Source organism: Danio rerio, chromosome 23, assembly GCF_052040795.2.
Source record: "Danio rerio strain M-AB ecotype USA chromosome 23, GRCz13ab, whole genome shotgun sequence".
Classification (NCBI taxonomy): Eukaryota; Metazoa; Chordata; class Actinopteri; order Cypriniformes; family Danionidae; genus Danio; species Danio rerio.
In genome coordinates, this window is record NC_141043.1 from 27,820,553 (window position 1) to 27,840,000 (window position 19,448).

The following is a 19,448-nucleotide window of genomic DNA, read 5'->3' on the forward strand; positions in this document are numbered from 1 at the left end:
TGGCCAATTAAAGCATTAGTTCACTTAATTTGTTCTTATTACTCACCCTCAAATCATTTTAATCCCTTGGTACCGTTAATTATCGAAACACAAAATAAGATATTTTCAATGAAATCTAAGAGCTCTCTGACCTTCCGTAGACAGCAAGGGTAAGCATATAATTGTACTGTAATCTATACCTCTTATCATATGAAGCGCCATGAACAGTTTTGTGTGCTAAAAACTGTAAAAAAAGACTTTTTTCACCAATTTCTCCTGTGTCAACATACTCATCCTTAGTAAATGTGCACCCTGATGAGGAATAGAAAATATAGGTAAACATTCATTCATTTTCCTTTAGCTTAGTCTCTTTATTCATCAGGGGTCGCCACAAAAAAACCCAGACGAACATGGGGGAGAACCTGCAAACTCCACACAGAAATACCAACTGACCCAGCCAGGGCTTGAATCAGCAACCTTCTTGCTGTAAGGCGAAAGTGCTAACCACTGCGCCACCATGTCAACCATAGGTGAACATCATAGGGTTTTTTTTGGCACACAAAAATATTATTTGAGCTTTGCAAGATTACAGTTGTACCACCGATGACACATGGAATGTTATTGTTATTTTTTTTACTTTGAAAGTCTTTTGCCTTTTGCAGTCTACGGAAGAAGAAAGAGAGCTCCAGGATTTCATCTAAAATGTTTTAATTTGTGTTCCAAAGATTATCAAAAGTCTCAGGGGGTTAGAACAAAATGAAGGTAAGCAAATAATAACAGTGTTATCATTTTTGAGTAAACTAACCTTTTTCCTCCAAACATTGTTTTGTTACAGCCAGTCAAGTGCTTGAAATAATGCTCTTCTGTGAACTATTGTGGTATTCTAAATAATGACATTGATTGGCATCACATTATAACTATATGTTTTACAGTACTTATGAAAATAGCCAGCAGGGCTATCTTTTTAAATACATATATATATATATAAGTACATTTTCAATTTGAGGGTGTGTAAATGATGACAGAATTGACATTTTTTTAAATCAGCTATCCCTTTAAAGGGTTTCATATCCTTGGCTATGAAGGTTTGTGTTCTTCCTAAAGGGGCGGTTGCTAAAAATGAAAAGACATTGTCATTATTACTCTCATGTTGTCAAGTCCGTATGACTATTTTTTTCATGAGACACATTTTAAACAACATTATTCCACATTGTGTGGGGACTGAGGTATTCAAGCTTCAAAAATGAAAACAAACAAACTAAAAAAAAACCCAATTGTAACAAAGAAAAACAATCACTATAAAAGTCTCTTAATATAATTTTCTGACCATTTTTAAATTGATTAGTTGATTTACTTTGTAACAACCAATTGAATAAACTACGAGTCTATACTTTTATGCTGTTTTTGAGTCTTAAAAGCATAACACCAAAATATTTTTCTCACATATGTAAAAGGATCATAATGGTATTTTTCCTAGCAATTGCTTTCCTAGTAAATTATATAAACACCCTCAATTTGTGTTTTTTCTAATACACTTTTTAATCATTATATAGTAGTTTTCTGTTCTTAAAGCTTGAATGTTTCAGTGCCTGTCAATTGTATTGGCATGGATAGCAGCAATCAGCAAATTTTTAAAAATCAGGCAGCTTTAGAACAACCCAACCCATAAATAATGACAAAATGTGGATTTTTGAGAGTGACTCCATGACCTTTATGGGCACACAGATGTACTGCTTTTGTTGCACATTTTATTAAAATTTAATAATTCTGAATAATAACCTACTATCTGTGATTCAATAATAAAAGACCAGAAGACTAAAAGAGAGGCAACTTTATCCTCGAAATGACTCAACCAACAATTTATTTTGGCATTTTTGAAGTACAAGAACCTTTTCAAACATTACAAGTTAGATTGCAAGTACAAATGATTGATACAAAATTAGAAAGTTGTTCAGATTCACAAGGGGGCATAAACAATTTATTAAAACACCAGCACACAGAAGTTAGTGATGAGGTAAAGAACCAGATCGAAACCGCATTAACTTCACATTCACCTACAGATAACACACTCTATATTATCGGAGTATTACAACATCGGCGAGATTGTAAAAACAGGACCAAAAATTCGTACTTAGTCACAACCATTTCTTGACTTGGAATTTTGAAAGATTCTGTTAAAATATTAAATCTGCTTTGCTATGTAGAAATATTTAAAGCTTAACTACCCTATGTGACGATGGAAGGACATTATGTAAAATAGAGCCGTGTGTATTTCAAGATATTTCAACAACTGGAGATGAATGTAAAGTCGTTGCTTGGGTATCCAGAGTTTTGTTCAGTTTTTCCTGCATAGTATATTAAGTTTTGTTAAGGATTTTATACATTTTTGACAGATGCCTTTTCTTAACACATTTGAAATATCATTCAGTGTTTGAAGTTTTGAAGTAAATGTCATTTATGTGCATTTATGCTAATCATTTCCACCATACAGTTAAAAACAAAACAATTAGCCCTCCTGTTAAATTTGAATTCATTTTCAAATATTTTCTAAGTGGTGTTTTACTACGCAAGGACACTTCATACTATTTTCCTATTATGTTTTTCTCAGGAGAAAAAGTGGTCTACTTTAATTTTATTTTTTAGATTCTCTCCATTAAACAGCATTTGGAGAATATTTGAAAAAGTATGATAATTTCACAGGATGGCTATAAATTTGGTCTTGAACTGTATGTAGCTAGCATGGTTCGATTTTTTAATGAATATTTGACTAACTACAATGATTAAAATATATAATTTAGCAGGGGTTTGCCTGAGCATGTGTGTCAGTTACATTTCAATTCCAGGTTAATCTGTGTCATTATGAAAGAAAATCCAATGCAATCTCACCACAATTCGTAACTTTTTGATTCAGGAGCGATTTTGATGAATTTGTACAATCTAATTTGTGCAATTTAGTACGATTTGCTCATCACCCAAGGACAGTTAGGTTTAAGGGCATGGTTGGGTGCCACGTCTCCTTTTTAAAATCATACATTTTTATCCGACTGAACTCGGTATGAATTCATACAAGTTAGCCACTAAACTGGCAAAGCGTAAAATACTTAAGTTTTCTCATAAAATCAGGCTGGAAAATCCATTTAAAATAAAAACACAGAAACTGCAGGAATAATTGAATAAAGTATCTGCAGCAATAGATGTTTTTTTTTAAGAATATAAATAGTAACAATATTGTTTAATTACCTGTTTAGCTCTGCTGAACTTTTTTTTTTCTGAGAAACTGTTCAGGTGACAGTTACAGTATATATGGGTCAAAGACGAAAGTTTTTTTTCAAGCATTACAACAATTAGTATAATACAGCTTTAAAATGTTTTTTTTTTCCACATTAGAATGTGTCCTGACTAAATTTAATACCTTTTTCTGAGTAAATGTTCTTGACTTCTAAACAATTTTACCATGATTTACTAAAGACACATACTATAATGTCATTCAGTATAACAGTTTAGGTCCCAAAAATCTTTTTCAGCCCCAAAATACTAATTCATTTACCTTTTGTGTCTTCAACCACTGCCACTATCCCTCAAACAATAGGTTTTACCCATTTAATCATTAACATTGTTTATATTGTGTATGCTGGCATATTGTTTGATAGATTTTAATAAGTAAAAATAATTATGTTGACTATTGCTTACTTAAGTTACACTAAATGACAACAAAGTATTATTTCAAAGATATTTGAACATTTTTTTTACAAACATCCAAGTAGACCCTTTCATTTATTAGATTTTTTTTCCGTTTTGTACTTTTAATTCGATCTAAAATCGTCCATCTCGTCTTTGACCCATACAGTATAATAGAATATTAGTTTATATATATATATTTTCCATGCTTTACAGTACTGCTGGATCCAGACTGTAACAGTTGCCTACTTTTATCCTACACATAACCATTACGGTGTATTTTTTTATCATTAAATAAAACAAAACAAATGTGTGATTCTGAAGACGAATGTTAGTTAATTACCTCTAAATCTATATTTATTGTAATATCAACCCTGATCTTATACAGTACACAATATGAAGCATACATTATATATGCAAGACATTTTCCAAGACAACAGGTCAAAATATGGTAAACCTTGACAGTTTGATACGCAATAAAATGACATGTCAAAAGATGGAGATGTCAGCGGGTACTTGAAGCAGCGGGATAGCTTCAAACAGGAACTGAATTGCTATTAACAGCAGAGCTACTAAGAAGCAGAAACACATCTGCACCTCTTTAAATGCCATTACACCAGTGAAAAAAAAAACATAAATCAAGACGCATCTCTATGAATACTTCAGCACTTTTATCCTTAAATGCTCACTTTTGTACTCCTGTTTGAATATTAACGCAAATATATTCAGCTACATGTGGAGCGTCGAACTGAACTTTCTTCACATGTAAACCGTCTTTCTTTTGGCAAAAAATAAATAGATAGGAAAAAGTTTGTTGTGCTCTGATCCTTTTAGAGAGTCTCTTTTCACACATAACATTTACACGACATCTATAAACTGATAAATATATGAATATTCTTCATAAAACGTTTACCTCCACACAGGTTTCACACGAGGATTCCACAAAGAAAACGTTTTGTTGGTAGTACACAGCACAAGACCCATCCATTTTCCTCTTTTCTCCTACAAAACATCAAGCTTTTACATGCCAATCCTCATTTTTAGAATTTCCAGCAGTTCTAAAGTCTTAAGATCTTGCAACGTTGTGTGGAAACTCTCGTCTCCACACTTTCAGTACGCAGCATCAGATTTCAAACGCTTGAGGAAAATTCATATGGAAAGAAACATCTCCGCTGACGATATCAAGCTATTCTAGGTACACAACGTTGCCATTGTAGGTGCAGAGGTTTGTACGAAACCTCTGATTATCGACTGAGAGCAGCTTGAACGTGAGGAACATCGGTGGGGCAAAGACAGCCAGGTCTGGTCTTAGATCAGTGTTTGGGAACCATCTAAAACAACCCATATATGGGGAGGTGGAAATAGCTCTCGCTTTCATCGGACGGACAGACGGACGGACAACTGCGAGGATGCCGAGGATGCCTGGAGTTTATTTAACATATGGCTCTGATCAAGGGCTGGCAGGAGGTTTGGGGGAAGGACAAGACCCCTGACTGTCAAAACTAGCTGTTCTGGCTTTCCACTGCAAGAGAAGACACATGGAAAACACAACAGTCATTACAGTGTTAGAGAAACAAGCAGAACAGACGCATTATGTAGACTGCCCTTATTGCTCAGAAGAGACTGATTGCCTGAAACCGATGTATCTAAAGTTACATTATAAACTGAATGTAAAACATGTACAGATAATTATAGTTTTTATATATGAAGACAAGATTAATAGCCCTCCTGTGGAATTCAGTTTGTGAAGTGTTATTAAACAGAGCAAGGAATTCTTTTACAGTATTTTTCTCCTGGAGAAAGTCTTAGTTCTTTTAATTTGGCTGGGATAAAATCAAATTAAACACTGCTAAGGTCAATATTACAAGACCCTTAAAGGGCACCTATAATGCAAAATCAACTCTTGGATGCTATTAGATAGGAAAGTGTGTCCACAGTCATATCAGATCAAAATTCAGATTTTCAGAAATGTATAATAAATAATCTGATTTATTTTGAGCTAAAACTTTACAGACACATTCTGGAGACACCAAAGACTTATCTAAAATCTTGAAAAAGTGGTAAAATAGGTGACCTCGAATATATCATTTTTAATTGGATGCTAAATAAACCACTGTTGTCCAATGACTTGCCTAATTAACCCAGCTTGCCTAGTTAGGCCCTTAAATAACACTTTAAGCTGAATACTACTTGTGCAAAATAACTAGTAGAATATTATATAGTGCCGTCATGGCAAATAAAATATTTATTAGAAATACGTCATTCAAACTATTATGTATCAAAATGTATATATATATATATATATATATATATATATATATATATATATATATATATATATATATATATATATATATATATATATATATATATATATATATATAAATCTTTCTGCTAAACAGGACTAAGGAAATATTTGAAAAGACTAAATAATTCACAGGAGGGCAAATTTTTTTTTAATTCAGTATATATCCCTTACTCAAGCAAACTGCATACATGAGGCTTTAAAAGTTTGCATTTTGTGTTCAACAGAACTAATATGTAGTATGTCCATCAACATTAATAATTGTTCTTATAATAATCAACAATAACGGTACCAACAATGTTGATATAATTTACTGACAAACATTTTCTAGATTTCTTAATAAAGTAATTTAAATTGTTCACTTTATGTACTTGAAATAAAAGTGCATAAGGTAATAATAAAAGCCCTTGCAAAGGTAAAAAAAGAAAAGAAAAAGCCCCTTGAAATCAATACCTTGCGCAAACAATGCCCCTTAATGAAAAAGTTCATTTCTGACCCGAGTACACACCATCATTTAAGGTCAAGGCCATTTTATTTATAGAGGGGATTAGAAACAGCCACACGACTATGAAGTGTTGAATACATATATCAGCGTAGTCAGCCACAATTTACCAGGGAATAATGCCATAAATAAAAGACAATTGTCGAAAAATGTTGAATAGAAATACAACATTGAGCACAATAAAAGGCATCATCATTATTTTAATGCATTTGTTCTTGTCATCTCTAACATGTATCTTTTGTAAAGATATCTCTTCTCTCATGACTGGCATGAGGGCAGAACAACCTGTCACTCATATCAGACTAACCACAAGGATCCAATCAAATCCAAATGGATGAAATCAAGCCCTGCCCCTTTTCATTTTTCTTTTTTGATGTAAGGTTAAGTTCATATTTCATAAAAGGGATTAGAAAAAGATCATCATAATCGCATATTAATCACCAACCTGACTTTTATCATGCTTCTAAGGAATTATTTGCATTTCAAAATGAAAAATGCTTTGGTACACCAATTTATTCAGCTTAAAAGGCTAACACTGCGAGCAATGCTTGACTTAATTAGAACACACATTTAATTTATAGTGGTTTTTAACATGATAACAATAGCAGAACTGAAAGCACAAATATATATCATTTAGATGCCCAGGTTTGTTTCTTCTAATTAATAGTAAATAATTGATGTAAGCTTGTTCAAAATAGAGAGACAGTATATTAAAACAACATATTATTATTTTAAATCAGAACAAAAACATAATATTAATCAACAAAGAGAGCAAAATGTGACCTAACATTCGCAATAGGCCAAATTCATTATTTCCGCCTCATGATTAACTCTTGACCACCGGTCAGAAAAGAGGACAGAATTTTAGTATGTGAATTAAAATCAGCGTTGACATATTCCGCTCATGCTCTATTCATCAGCACAAGTTTGAGGCTGTGACTGGAGGGATCTGAATATTTACCAAAAGAGATTGGCAACTGGTCAGAAATGAATTCTGGCAAACCAATTTGCATATGGAAATCTAGTTCTTAGTAATATAAAAACACTAATTCAGAGAGATATTCTATCCTCCACCCATTACATTTGTGTTTGCATTTGCTGGAGGGAGCTTACTCACCTCTTTTTCTGTTTTCTTGGACTCCAGCAGGGGGTGCCAGTGTGCAATGGGCTTACGGGGGTACGCAAGCATCTCATTCCAGTGGTCTCGGCCCAAACCTTCAGCACCACAGCCCAAACGACACACACCGATTATCTCATTATGGCCCACACTGAAATAAAATCAACAACGGTTTGCTGTGGAATACGATAAAAGTTATTTTTGATTTTCAGATATACTGTTCACCATTAGTCTATGTGCGAGTCTGCATAAGCTGAAAGCATTTCTCTAAAAGATAATATTATGGTTTTGCAGCATTGTTTGAGAGTGTAAATATATGTATATTTAGTATGAGAATAGCTGAAGGGCCACAGGATACAGAAATCAACATGCATTTACCTCAGTGGTTTTGAACTTTACGTGAGTCCTTTTGTGAACCTAGTTTAGAAAAAGCAGTCCCTGACATATAATAAGTGTGTGTGTCCTTGACTAGACGCTCTCTGTATCACAAACAAACAGACTGTTTGAGATGACTAAAATGTATCCCTGTTTTTTTTTTTTTTTTTTTGGACAAGTTACCCATCTGTAAAAAGGTGAGTGCTGAATGCTTTGACACATGACCTTTTTCCTCTTCCTTCTCATTGTAAGTACATGTACTGTGTGATCATTCTGACATCTGCTGTTCCTGATATTCTGATACATCTTGTACAGGTTGTTAAATTCACAATATATTATTATCTCCTAGTCTGGGTTGCATGCATTGAGTCTCATGTACAGGTAGATTTTAGCACATAAATTGTGCTAATTGTTAACATTGTTAAGTTTTGTTATTAATTTTTCTCTCTCTTTTTTAAATGTTTTCCTGCATGAAATTAAAAGATTGAGGCATAAAGCATTAACATTTAAAGAAAACTTTAAACTCTTAGCCACACTTCATAATGAGGTCTGAAAAGTTAGCTTAATTTTCAGTGAATTCATTAACTAAGAAATATATCTATTGCACTATGCAGTAGCTGTGTCTCGACCAAATATTTTCCTGTCTTGACAAACAATGCATCTATTTATATTTTCAAGAAATTTAGTTTTTTTACAAAAACTGTTTTTTTTTTACATTGGCTGCGTCAAAAAACCACATACTTCCATACTATATACAGTGGGGAAAAGAAGTATTTAACACATCACCATTTTCCACAGAAAACATATTTCTAAAGGTGCTGTTGACTTGGAGTTTTCACCAGATGTTGGTAACAGCCAAAGAAATCCATATATGCAACAAAACAAAACAAAAAGTTAGTTTATATATTTCGTTATGTGTAATAAAATGAAATGATGCAGGAAAAAAGTATTGAACACATGAAAAAAAGGAAGGTGTAGAAAGGCAATGAAAGCCCAGACAGCAGCTGAAATGTCTCAGTAGTGGCAATCCTCTGCCCTTCATCATTGTAATTTAGCATTAACTGCTTCAGTCTAACACCCACATTATCAAGATGATGATTATGAAACCAGGGTGGACATTTCAGCAAAACAATGATCCAAAACACAGCCAAGGAAACTCTCAAATGGTTTCAGAGAAAGAAAATTAAGCTGTATGAATGGCCCAGCCAATCACCTGTCTTGAATACAACAGAAAATACAAATTTAAGATCAGATTTGACAGACAAGACCCGCAGGACCATCAAGATTTTTACACTCTGTTGAAGTCTATTTTGGCGAGGCAGTGGCGCAGTAGGTAGTGCTGTCGCCTTACAGCAAGAAGGTCGCTGGATCGCTGGTTCTAACCTTGGCTCAGTTGGCGTTTCTGTGTGGAGTTTGCATGTTCTCCCTGCCTTCGCGTGGGTTTCCTCCAGGTGCTCCGGTTTCCCCCACAGTCCAAAGACATGCGGTACAGGTGAATTGGGTAGGCTAAATTGTCCGTAGTGTATGAGTGTGAATGTGTGTGTGGATGTTTCCCAGAGATGGGTTACGGCTGGGAGGGCATCCGAAGCGTAAAAACTTGCTGGATAAGTTGGCGGTTAATTCCGCTGTGGCGACCCCGGATTAATAAAGGGACTAAGCTGACAAGAAAATGAATGAATGTATGAATGAATGAAGTCTATTTTCCATATTAGAGGTGTCTTTAAGCTACTTTCAGCTTAAAAAAAAGCTTTATTATAAAGAATTAGTTTTCAGAAGTCCAGTACTTTCTCCTTGTATCTTTTCATTGTTATTACACATAAAAAATTTTTCAGATTTTTTTTTTTTATTAATTTTATTTTTATGTTTGTATTGTTTGGGTTTTTACCAAAATCTGGTTCAATTCCATGTCACCAGCTACTTTAGTAATATTATTCCCTGGACCAAACATAGAATATTTAATACTTATTTTCCCCACTGGGGTATGTTAAAAACAACATGCAAGCCGAATATGTCCGAATTCATAGTATTCAAAAACGGTATGCGAGACGTACCCAGATGACCTACTACTTCCAGTAAGATTCTGAAGTATGCATCTGATGGATGCTATGATATCCCAAGATGTCACGTGAGAGAATTCATAAAGGGGAGTGAAGCAACACAACTGACACAGGTAGGTCACATAATGGCAAATAGCGGATGTACGTTGGAGTTCCATTTACTCACCGTGAAAAATGCTGGGTTCCACACAATTCTTTCATGTTTCCCAACACAAATTGATTAAGTTAACTTAATTGTTTGTACAATTCAAGTGGATTGAAGTCAAAACAATTAAGTTGTCCAAAAAAACTTGAACAAGCAGCAAAAGTAATTTTTTGAGTGTACTACTCACATTCATACTATGTAGAACATACTTTTCTAACAGTCATGTAGTAAATTCTAAAGCAAATGTAGTGCATACTTAAGAAGTGTGCAATTTGAGATGCAGCCATTGTCATTTTTTGGCTCTTTCTGAGAGGATTATACAAATTATACAAAGATGATTATTTGGATTTACTAAATGTTTTTAGGGTAAGTGTTTGCAAACAACTTATTTGGGCTGAAATTAAACAAACAAATTAAGTCGAACATCTGTTTAACCCTAATCAAATAATAAATTCGACTTGAGTATGTTCAGACCTCAGCACTGCTATTCTCATAAACAATGTGTAAATTGTTATTCACAGTACAAAATGCTGTGATACCAGCAATACTGGATTTGAACTATCCCTTTATATTTGAATGTAAAAGCGAGAAATGGCTGTTATTTTTGTGCAACTTACAGGTCATAATCCATGACTGAGATGTGCAAGCTGACTTGGTCCATACTCTCAGGAGGGATGTCGAAGATAATGGCCTCATTATACGTTGGATTCAGGGTGTTTTTCTTTGTTGTGGTCTTCTTCTTTTTCAGACGTCTGCCGTCACAAATGAGGGATACTTTCACATAGGGATCTGCTCAGAGAAAAACAATGGCATCAGCTCAGCTCATTTACCACTTATTCATTTCACAGTTGCGGTCTGAACTTTAAACATATTGTGTAGTCCACTGTTTTTAATTAATCAGTCCTCTAACAATACATTGAAGTTGATGAGTGCCAGAGGAGAAGATTAGAAATTAATGCTGGGGATCCTTATTGAGGCACCTTAATATTCACGGTGAATGAGGGGCCGTGGAGATTTTGAGCTTTAATGAAATGACTTGAGCGCTGATTCTGACATCAGAGCTGCATACTGATTTCATCCCTCTCCATCATTGCACCATTTGTCTGATCTATTATGCTTGTGCATTAGTAAGCCATAAACTACTTCCAGCTCGGGTGGAACAAATCAGATGAGAAGTACTTCTTCTGACACCAAATTTGCTCGGGGCACTTCTTAATAGATATCATCCAGTGTGTGTGCGAATTCAATTTTACTGCAAATGAAAAACGTTTACTCTTCAGTGGATTATAGTAAATGTCTGGTGTGCAACCCACTGTATCATTATAAAAAAAAACATGGTGGTGTGAGTAAATTGTGTTACTAGAGCCCATTCTTCAGATGCTCTGGCTTAGCTCGCTATGTGATGCCACTGTTTACCTCTGGGAAATTTTTGTTTACATGCACAGATCGAACAGAAGCCAATTTGTAACACGAAACAATGATTAGAACATGAAGGAAGCTGGCATTAACCATATATGAGAAAACAGAAGAGCTGTAGAATCAAATGAAGCAATTATAGGGGACAGCGATGCCAGTTTTCACTCTTGTTGTCCTCTAGGCAAGGAGAAATGAGACTGATGTAAAAGTAATACGTATAATTATATTTCAGGACATGTCATGGGGTATGATTTATTGAGGAATGCCTGACCATTGTATATTTCAAATATCATATGGACATTACATAAGAAATGATATAAGATTTAATGGCCATAATTAATATTTAGATTAAAAATTTTGTATTTGTTTTATTCTGTGGTCTGATAATATTTCTTCCGAATTTCAAAAGGAGAAAAGGATAATGTTAATTGGACAAATTAGCAAATGGTTTATTTTTGTTGTAAAAATCCTCCTGGACCTCTATGTTGAAGATAGATTTGCATTATTCAGTCAGTTGAGGGAAAAGTTTAATCTACCCCATTCACATTTTTTGTTACTTGCAAGTAAGGCATTTTGTGAAATCTAAAGTTTTTATATTTGAATATATCCCTGATAAACGTGTTTTTTGATGTCTTGCTGAACCCTACTCAGTCCACTCATCTTATTTCAAATTTTGCTGGGTTGTTTGAAACTTTTGTCTCAGTTTCTAATGAGAAATTTAAACTGGCTTGGGAGGATGAACTTGGAACTTAAATATTAGAGGAACTATGGGATAAGTGCCTGACTACAGTTTGGCCCTGTTTGGTAAATAGTAGGCACCGGTTAATACAGTTTAAAGTTATTCATCTCCTGCACTATACCAAAACCACATTACACAAAATTTTTCAAATTTATTTCACATATGCAAGACTAAAATTACAGAGAACAGCACAGCTCTTGCATTTTGGTTTTGCCCCTCTTTGTTGAATTTTTGGGAAAACATTTTTGATTCATACTCCAAGGTCTATAACATTTCCCTTCCAACCAGACACAGATCTTGCTATTTGGTTCAGAACACTCCTTCACCCTTCCAAAACATCCCCAACAAGCCAAGCGGCTAATACTAAAACACTGGAAATCTCTCTAACCTCCTACTTTTCAAATCTGGTTAATGGATATGGCCTCCCTTATCCACTTGGAAAAGCTCAGATTTATAAGGTCCAATTCTAACGGAAAGTTCTTTGCTACCTGAGAATCCTTTCTTGGGTACTTAGACCTGAAACGTGCTCAATCCAAATCCAGCACCCCTCATGAAAACTGACATGCACACTACCTTATAGGACTTTTTGATGACTACATACTCTGTAACATTACATTTTGTAACTCCAACAGCTGAATCCACATTCATTCTATATTTACCTGCAAAGTGTGTATAGTCTGAGACAAAATCTCACACTCACAAACACAAATTAATAGTATAATAAATAATGTGAAATTGTTTACATAAATTTAAATGAATAGAAAATGTTTTTTTAAATAAATAGTAAATGACATTTAAATAAATAAATACAGAAAGGAAAAAAAAATATATATAATAATTTGATTTAATTTATTAATTACTAAATAAATAAACAAATCATTCAATTATTAATAAATAAATAAATAAATAAATAAGTAAATAAATAAATAAATAAATTAATTCATTCATTTATTAATTCATTGATTGATTCATTAATTAATTAATTCATTCATTCATTCATTAATTAATTATTAAATAAATTAATGTAAAAATCCAGAGTTTTTACAAATATATAAAAATACATGTAAAATATATAAAAACATTGATGGACTGATTTGATTGAATTGAATGATTGAACTTGCTTTCAATTTGTGAAGAATCTTTCATTGTGTTATTTAATATTCAGGACAAATAATTTACTTGATTTCATACAATGCAGTTTATTAACATGCATGTTTAAACCCAAATAGATTAGCTTTACATAAATCTGACATGTTAACTAAATATTATTAGCTAGTCTAAATTAACTATGCACAATTAACCAAAAAGAAGCACTTTACTATTCTAAAAAGGAATTCACTTCTCTACTTTTACAGAGTGCTTATGACACATTTCACAACATCCTTTCCTTCTAATCTCCCATATGTATTTAGGTGTTCAAAAGCAGTGAAGCTCTGAAATGTGAAATACTACCTGAATATCCTGTAATATCCATGGCCTTCAGGTTCCTGCACTTGATGACTGTGAGTGTTAATCTGCCTGCAGTAGGTAGATAGCAGAGTGAAAACATGATCTCCCCAAGGTCCACACTCTCCTGTAAAACATACAGACACACACACAAATCAATGTAGCATGATGTATTGACATGTTTTCATATAAAGGTCATCTTTTCAACTCAGTAGTTCCAGATAATGGAGATAAAAACAGTAATTGAGCAATAATGTACCAGTGACAGATGCTATTAGAGCTGACAGTGCCTCATAAGTATCATTTGCAGTCAAGATCATTAGGAGAGCATTTTCAACATACACACTCACTTGCACACACACAACATAACTATTAGTTAAATACGAATTATGATAAAAATTCTAAATTACGAGATAAAGAAATTAATCTAGAAAATAAAAAGTAATGATTGGAATTGTTTGGAATGTCATAATTATGTAATTTAAAAAAGTACTGTATGGTATGCTGGTAAATCATTAATATTGACATTGATATTGACATATTTAGCCATGATAATTACATGATTATTGGAAATTATGATTTACAATTAAATTATGAAATTCACAATTAAGACACTAAGTTAGTTATGAGATGCAGTTATAATTTTGACACAAAGGCAGTTATCAATGAGTAAAAATTGCTACAATTACAAAATAATTGAATATAATGAAAAAAATTGAACACTATCTTTAAAGTCAATAAAATTTAAATTTAAAGCCATTAAATATTTTAGATTCTCATTCTTTTTACAATAAAACCAAAAAATCTAGTGTAGTAGTGCAACAGGATTATGTTTGTACAATTTACAATGTACAATTTTTATTATTATTTTTTTTTTGTAAACCAACAATGCGGTGACTGTAAACCATTAATTAAAGCAGTCATTAGGGGTTAGGGTTGGTGTTAGGACCCGGACCCTAACCCTGTAATTCAAACTGATTTTAATATGCTAGATCAGGGGTCTCCAACCCTGTTCCTGGAGAGCTACCTTCCTGCAGAATTCAGTCCCAACCCTGATCAAACACACCTGAACCAATTAATAGTACCTAAAGCAGAACTTGATAATTACAAACATGTGTGTTTGGTCAGGGTTGCAACTAAAATCTGCAGGAAGGTAGCTCTCCAGGAACAGGGTTGGAGAACCCTTAGGTAGATGACTGTGTCACCATGCTATTCAAATTTCCTCCAGACTTTCATGTAATTTTGGGTGTTTCATTTTTAATTTGTTGACTTTAACTGAAGTTTGGCACTTTTACTTTTATTCAAGAACATTTCATGCGTGCCCCCGTGACAAACTAGATATTGGTTGCGAGTATGACCTGCTGGAAGAGTGTTGTTTTTATGGAATTTGATGCTGCACTCCATATATTGGGGAAAAAAAACTGGGCATTTGGCGATGCAGGCGTCTGTGGTCCGTCACTAACTCAGTAGGTGCAGAGAATAGTGTCAAACTGTTGCAAAATGTGTTGAAAATCCTACACGAATATAATAGTTTGATTAATGTGTTTACATGTCTGTACTGCACTTGAATAATGTAACTAAAATCAACATACTGTCTTTAATTGATTTGGTTAAGTTCGATTATGATCTTAGTCGGATTAGGGTAATTAAAAATCGCTGTTTACAGGGTAGACTCTTAATAAGAGTATTGTCTTAATCATATTATTCATTATCAAAATTGCTACATTTAAACATTTAACTTTAATCTTCATAACATAATAGCCTTTTATGTCAAAATAGATTTAAAACACTCCAATAAAGACTAATCATTGCAGTAGTGTTGATTATGCATCATTATTAACCTTTTTATCTTCACATCCAAACATCTTGCTTAATCATCTTAGTCATTTTGCTATAGTTTCCCAGACATGGGAAAGGCTAGACATCACTGTTAGAAGTTATTTATTGGTATTTGAGGATGCGGTTTGGCATTTTGACTATGAAGGTTGGGTTTAATAAGTCTGTGACTCCGTATCGAAGTCTAAAGGAGTACTGTGTGGACAGATATAGCCACAGCGACCAATTAACTGTTGTGACCCTTCAAGCCACAAGCACTACTCTCCTGTGCATCACTCCCACAAACCATTAATTAAACGTCAACACCACAAAACAATCCAGCCTTTCCCCAGAGAACAAGCTCCTTCATTTTCTTCACAATTGATCCAAGCATGTCTGGATTCTTTTAGATCTATTAAGACAAAACAATTGTGTACAGCAAATTGTTGAAACGCAATTCTTTGGGAAAGTGCCATTTTTAGACTTGAACACAGTCCAGTTTCCCTGAAAAGTAAGCGTGTGCAACACTAAGGCGAAGTTAGCCATCCTACAGTGCTGGAGCTAGCATGTTAGCGTCATCCTCTGAGCTCTGATAAGACTGGTGTAAATATTAATCACTTTAAATGAGCTCAGTAAGCCTCTCTCTGACGGATATATCCCCTGACTCCCCTACTTGTGGCTTAATGTCTCTCTAGCCCTCTAAGGTGATTATTTGCAGGTTGTGGTTAAGCATCATGTAGGGACTTTTTAAAGTGGTTTGATGGATGGGCAAAATGCAAGTTTGACATATTTTTTTTTGTAAAATTCCTCAGGAAAATATTTGTAAAGTAAGAAGACTTGAGTAAACAGATACATTACTGTAAAACCCAACAGTCAACTTTATCAAATGAAATGAGTGTAGTTAACTTAAAATGGACTAAAAGTTAATTGTACTCATTTGAAAAGAGTTTTGAACTCAGTGTTGAAGGTAATGAGTTAATTAAATACCTCATTATCTCAATTTAAATGGAGGAAGTTCACAGTACTCATATAGATTAGATTTTTAACTCAAATGGTTTGTTGTAATAGCTTTCCTCAAACGGTTTGAGTTGCCTTAACTTATTGGGTTTTACAGTACTCAGGTGGTTTGAGTTCTCTTCATTTATTGGGTTTTACTGTGCTAAAATTGATTAATTTACTCAAATGGATTAGGTTCACATTACTCATTAGGTACAGTTTTTGAACTTAAATGGTTTGTTGCAATCGGTTTAGTCAAATGAAGTAAGTTACCTGAACTTTTTGGGTTTTACAATGCAAATATTAGTATACAGTGTGAACATTGCCATTAAATAAACATAATAAAATGCTACTTTTAAATGAAGTTTAACTGTTTTACTCAGAAAAGTCAGATAATATGGATTTAGTAACAAACATTTACTATGGTTTTATTACAGTGTATTTGAAGTGTGTAAGGATGTTTAGCAAAATAGTGTAAGCATGTTTTTAAGATGGCATAAATTTTAGCATAAATTAGCATGTTGCTAGTCGTTTTTTCTAAACAAAAACAATGCTTCTAACGTAAATTCGCATGTTGCTAACATTCTGTTATTAATTAACATGTCATTAGCATGTCTCTAGCATAGTTATCATCATTTTAACATAATTTAGCATGTTGCTAGCATGTATAAAACATGAAAAATGTTTCTAAGATAAGTAAGCATGTAGTTTGCATGTTTCTAACATTAATTTCTACATTGGTGGAGTGTTATCATTCTATTAGCACAATAACATGTTTTGAAAATTATGGTAATTTCTCAGAACTCATTGGCTACTTGGTCATTTCTCAACCAGGATTTGAACGGGTGATTCTGATCTTTTAGGGCAGTGGTTCTCAAAGCGGGGGTCGGGTCGCAAGACTATAACGGGGTTGGTACGTGCATTATAAAAGAAATCAATTTTATGAAACTATTAAAATTACCATATTTTAACCATAACCCACATAAGTAAAAGTAAAAAAGTAAAAAACAACAACATGCTCATGAAAAGCCATCAGCCTTTAAATGACCATTTCTCATAGGATTGGTGTGTTATGTTAGATTAATAGATAAATTAAATAGACTTGTGCTGAAAAGACTATGTCTACCAGCCTTTGGGGTTAATATTAAATTAAACAAATTAATAAATGACTATAAAAATGAAATGGTTGTTAAACTGTTGCAATTTTTTGTGGTGTCAGTATGTTTGTGTTTATATAGGCTTCTTGTTGTGTGCGCAATGTTTGTATATTTATAACCACCTACTAGGAATTTGGGGGTCGCGAGTCACTGGCACTGTTATTCTAGTGGTCGCGGGCTGAAAAGTTTGAAAACCCCTGTTTTCGAAAGAGAGCTTCAAATCACAGAGCTCTTAGATGTTTCTTACTCTCTCAAAAATAAACCAAATACTACTTTTTCTATAATAAAGCTTTTTTTTTTTTTTTTAAAGAGTAAGAAACATTTTAGCAATGCTATTAATATTTTTAACAAATATTTAATTTGTTGTTATCACGCTTTAACTATAATACTGTAAACATGTGTTTTTGATTATTTTGATTATTATTAAAACTATTATTCATTTTACACATTAGAATATTGTTAGCACGAGATATGGCATATTTCTAGCACTGGAACAAATACTTAAACCACGTAATTAACTGACAGCAGTATGATGCAGTTTTCACTCACACATAAAGCTTTTGCATAGCTTTAAAATACTTTAATATGGCATATAATCAAAATGAATCACTTTTTTAAACTATTTATGGTGCTTTTCATAAATCTTGAGCTTGAAAATCAATATTACATCGCAGTATATAGAACAGATCCTGGCAATTACAGCCTTTTGTGTTCAAAAGTGTGAAAAAAGGCCATAATGCATGTATGAAATGACATGACGGTGAGTAAACCATGATCGAATTCTCATTTTTAGGTTAACGACCCCTTTTGATAGTTCTGAAAGGATGTGCCCTGTGTTCGTGATTCAAATCTCCTGCCAAGTGCAATAGGATGTGTGCTTTTGTTGAAGGGGCAGCCGGCCTCCTGCCATGAAAGCAATAACCACAGGTTTATTGAATTGCTCCTCTGTGAATGGCTGTAAATCTCGAAAACAGAGAGAAATAAGACTCATCGAGGAGCAGTTGGGGTTCATCTAGCCTGTCGTTATGACCTGATCAACTAGCCTCAGATGACCTTACTACCTGTGTTTGGAGGTTACTTAATGTGTTGTGATTGGCAGCACTTCTTATTAGTGGCCATAACATAAATTAGCCAATTATTCTGTCCATACATATACAATCAGCATGTGTCAGTCATCTTCAGGTGTCAATTACCTGTGTTAATGAGAGCATTTACCTTAACTCTCTTTAATTTTACTGTCCTGATGATAGCCAGTGTATAGCACACAATGTGTTGAATATAGTGATGGTATTTCAAAAGACAATAATGTCAATGTCAATTATGCAACAATGGCCTTGTTATGTAGAGTCAATAGATTTTCTAATCTGCACAGGACACAAACTGTCTGAGCAGTGCAATATCGAGAGCTCTTGATTGGGGTTTCACGATTCTTCCTTCTCTTAGCAACCGAAATTCAACTGTTCATTTAGAATGTTGCAGGTGATGATTATTTAGCAGACTTGATGTCTCAGGTTTACATTATGTTCTAGTAAGTTTCATATATTTGAGGCTATACAGAGTAGCTACACAGTAAAAAGCTATATGTGCATCCCAAATTGCATACTTAAGCACTATTCCACGCCATTTTGTAGTATAGTGTATGTAGTGCGTTCCCACTGAAAACTAAAAATAATAAGTGAACTTTAATTACCTGGATGATGCACTTATTCAACAGGAAAAAT

General features: G+C 33.6%; 1 protein-coding gene across 7 annotated transcripts in view; it reads right to left on the reverse strand.

The window, feature by feature from the left end:
* Positions 1-1,823: 1,823 nt before the first annotated feature.
* Positions 1,824-19,448, reverse strand: part of syt6a (synaptotagmin VIa) — a 127,571-nt gene continuing 109,946 nt past the window's right edge. For all 7 annotated transcript variants that reach the window (XM_087307180.1, XM_087307182.1, XM_087307179.1 and 4 more), the window contains 4 exons: positions 13,766-13,886; positions 10,776-10,947; positions 7,582-7,732; positions 1,824-5,179 (listed from right to left, as the gene is read on the reverse strand). In XM_087307180.1, coding sequence (XP_087163306.1) covers positions 5,108-5,179; positions 7,582-7,732; positions 10,776-10,947; positions 13,766-13,886 — 516 coding nt within the window. In that variant the 3' untranslated portion in view covers positions 1,824-5,107. The remainder of the gene's footprint in view (positions 5,180-7,581; positions 7,733-10,775; positions 10,948-13,765; positions 13,887-19,448) is intronic.